Genomic DNA, 3221 nt, shown 5'->3' with positions numbered 1-3221 from the left:
AAGTCAGTGCAAGAATCTCAAAGGCTCGAATCACGTTTGCTAATTTGCGTCACTTGTGGCGTCAAAAAGGCATCTCACTGGATCTTAAGGGTCGTGTGTACCAGGCTACAGTAAGGGCTGTGTTGTTGTATGGGTGCAAGACATGGCCTCTGCGGGTAGATGATGTGAGGCGTCTTCAAGTTTCCGACCACCGATACCTCAGAAGCGTGGCTGGTTGTGGATGGCGTCAGCGTGTCAGTAACGAGACGATTAGAAAACGGGTATTTGGTTGTGCTGCAGGCACCCCAACCCGGGAAAACATCCAGCATCATCGACTACGATGGTTCGGTCATGTGCTTCGCATGCCAAAACACCGTCTACCGAGACGAGTGTTGTTCTCCGTGCCTCCTTCAGGATGGCGCAAACCGCGAGGTGGACAGCACATGACTTGGCAAAAAGGCGTGAAAGAGATCACGAAGAGTTTGGGCGTTGTTGGTGTGGCGAGACTTCCAGGATGGGGTCCCCGTGATCCCGTCTGTGCTTGACTGGAGACGTTGCAAGAAATGGCGGCTAATCGATGTCAGTGGCGTTCGTGATGTCAGTTTCTTTCCAGATTTTCTGATTGGGCCGTTGGAGGTATACGCACCTCAGGATGCTTGGCATAGGCCATCACTAGGTCCCCTCCCTCACCCACTCTTTTCCTCTTCTCTGTAGGGCTTTTAATACAACTAAATGTATATAACTAGACAAACTTTATGGTTGTACGGCAGTGAAGCATCAGTGCCAACACTGATTTTGCTGTCTTTGATGATGATGATGATGATAGTTCGCCAAACAGCGCCACTTTTAAATAACCCTCCTCGTTTTTCCTTTCTCTGAAGGGTTGCTTTTCACCTTGTCAACCTTTAGACACTTTGTTAATGTTCGATGGTGGAAATTGCACATTTATCTTGGTGTTTGTATGAGTTCTGGTGGATTGGCTGGGGACGAGGTTACTTCTCGAAGCTGGAAAGCTAGGACAGCTATCGTGCCGATGTGACGTCGGTTTGTCAGCTGCAAGCTATACATTGGGGCAGTGCGGTTCGTACTGTCTTAAAGATAAGAAACGTGGCCTCTATACACATAAAACGTACTGTGCAGCTGTAGCACTCTTTCGGTGCCTAACCGTCATGCCACCTGAAGGAAACATGAGGGCTGGATACTCCAGATTACCCAAGTCTAGACAGGGGAAGTCGTAATGCAGACGTTGGGTTCGAATCACGAATCTTTTGGTCAGTAAATTCGCGTTCTAACCACTGAGCTGTCTCGCTCAGTGGCCATCGGTGTCTGAGCCATTGGCTTGGTCTGGCGGGAACATCGGATTAGCAATGCTGAGGTATACCAGATGGCTTTTTGAGAAACGAACTTCCACGTTGTGTGAGGTACTCACCCTCCGTAGGTTACGCTGGTTAGGGTGCGTATTTCACACACCAAAGGATTGTCTGCTCCGCAGAGCTCTTTTCGCCCAGCGTTGTGACGGGTAGTAGCGTCTGAGAGGTGGACAGTTTATGACAAGGCAACGTAATATGAAGACACCAACCAGTAGGCTCACTCGTGTCGAAAACTGCAGCCTCCATGGATGGAGATCGCGTGACTTACCACTGGTTGATAACACTGGCAGACATGGCTCAGTCACACACTCAGTGACGCACGTGCATCAAAGCTATCGGCTTCATTGCGTGACTGTCAAGTTTTCCGTAACTATCTGATCACGCGTTTTGCCACTTCTGTGTAGTCTACGAACTACTATTAGAAACCAATTTTTATCCAATCTCGCTGACATTTTAGTACTTGGGGCAGTGGAAACTGTGCACTGACTATTAAACCCCCTAGTGCGTTCAAATTAGTTAGTATCCTCTTTACTTTCCCGAAATTCCTTTATCTTTGTTGAACCCTAGCTACTTTATTGGACCAAAATTTGTCCAATGTTCGCACGTCCGCATTGTTGCTCCACAGACGCCTCTTGACCCATTTGATACGTATACAGAAGAAGGTTGTCCGCCGAATCAACTAACCTTTACAGACTGACAACCTACAGACTCTTGCCTGTCTGTATATTTTCATTACTACTGACACGATATGTTTTCTCCAGACCTTGTCTGTACCATGCTCATCCCCTGTACTGTTCTGCCAAACCAGCCAGTTTCCAAATGTAAATTCATTTTCAGGCACGAGTGCGACTTTCCCACACCCCTTCTATCTTACTAACGTTTCTAAATCATTAGTTAGTGGGTATCGAACAACCGGTTTTTCTTAGTATGCTTCATTGTTCTGTTTTGCCATTTACTTATGACTTTCTGGTTAGTTTTTACTCTTTCATGCGTTTTCACTCTGACACTACCAGGTTTGTGCTGAAAAGTTTTTCTTTGGTAAGAAAATGGTATCTTCCAATTTGTAGAATGTCCTGAGACGTATATACGCTTTCAATGTTGTCCTCGTTCCAGTGTGACTTCCTGCTACCCACCAGAAGTTGATCATTAATCGTCAGTCGTGCTTTTCACAATCCCCGTCAGACAGACGTCATCTGCGTTATCGTCGATGATCTACTTTACCTTGATAGCTCGGGTCGCTGATGGGCTCCCCCTTGCAGCAACAATTCAAGAAGATGATCGAGTAAGTAAAACTCACAGAATGGTTTAACTTACTATGGTAAACTATCAATTCTCACCATTTTAGCTCGGTGGACAGTCAATGTCTCCGCCGATTTTAAATGCAAGAACAAGTTACAGTATCTTCCATAAGAGAGACTCCTATCAGAGACCCTTTCCCAGGGTCGTTCACATCATGCCAGATCTCTTTAGGGCTTTCTGTCTCTGAAGCGAAAAATCCCATACCTTTTTAGTGAGTGTAAAATTTTCTTACCCGAGGAGTGATTTCATTTGTCGAAAAGGGCTGAGAACCTTATGACTGATAGAAAAATACAGAACAATACGTCCCAAGGGTTGGGTTGCAATGTGGGACGACGCAAATTTGTTACTGTTAGGATGTCAATGCACCGATGGCCTATAGAATGCTCGAAACTTGATGAAACTAACCGTTCAAATTTACATTCGGATTGTCAGAATGTTACCACTCGAACTCGAGCTTACCTTTGCATTGCAAAGGACTATATCTAGCTTTACCTTTCCTTCTTAGTGCTACTTCGAATGTCTGGTTCGAAGGTTAGTGTCGTTGTTATAGTCAGTTATCGGTATATATATATA

General features: G+C 45.5%; 1 protein-coding gene across 1 annotated transcript in view; it reads left to right on the top strand.

Annotated features, from left to right (window-relative positions):
* Positions 1-3221, top strand: part of T265_06466 (hypothetical protein) — a gene marked incomplete at both ends in the record, with an annotated part of 21629 nt that overhangs the window by 6681 nt on the left and 11727 nt on the right. The window contains one exon of the mRNA XM_009171734.1: positions 2463-2631. Coding sequence (XP_009169998.1) covers positions 2557-2631 — 75 coding nt within the window. The remainder of the gene's footprint in view (positions 1-2462; positions 2632-3221) is intronic.

The sequence above is a fragment of the Opisthorchis viverrini genome (genome assembly GCF_000715545.1).
Source record: "Opisthorchis viverrini unplaced genomic scaffold opera_v5_137, whole genome shotgun sequence".
In the NCBI taxonomy this organism is placed as follows: domain Eukaryota; kingdom Metazoa; phylum Platyhelminthes; class Trematoda; order Opisthorchiida; family Opisthorchiidae; genus Opisthorchis; species Opisthorchis viverrini.
This window is presented reverse-complemented; position numbering and strand designations above follow the sequence as displayed.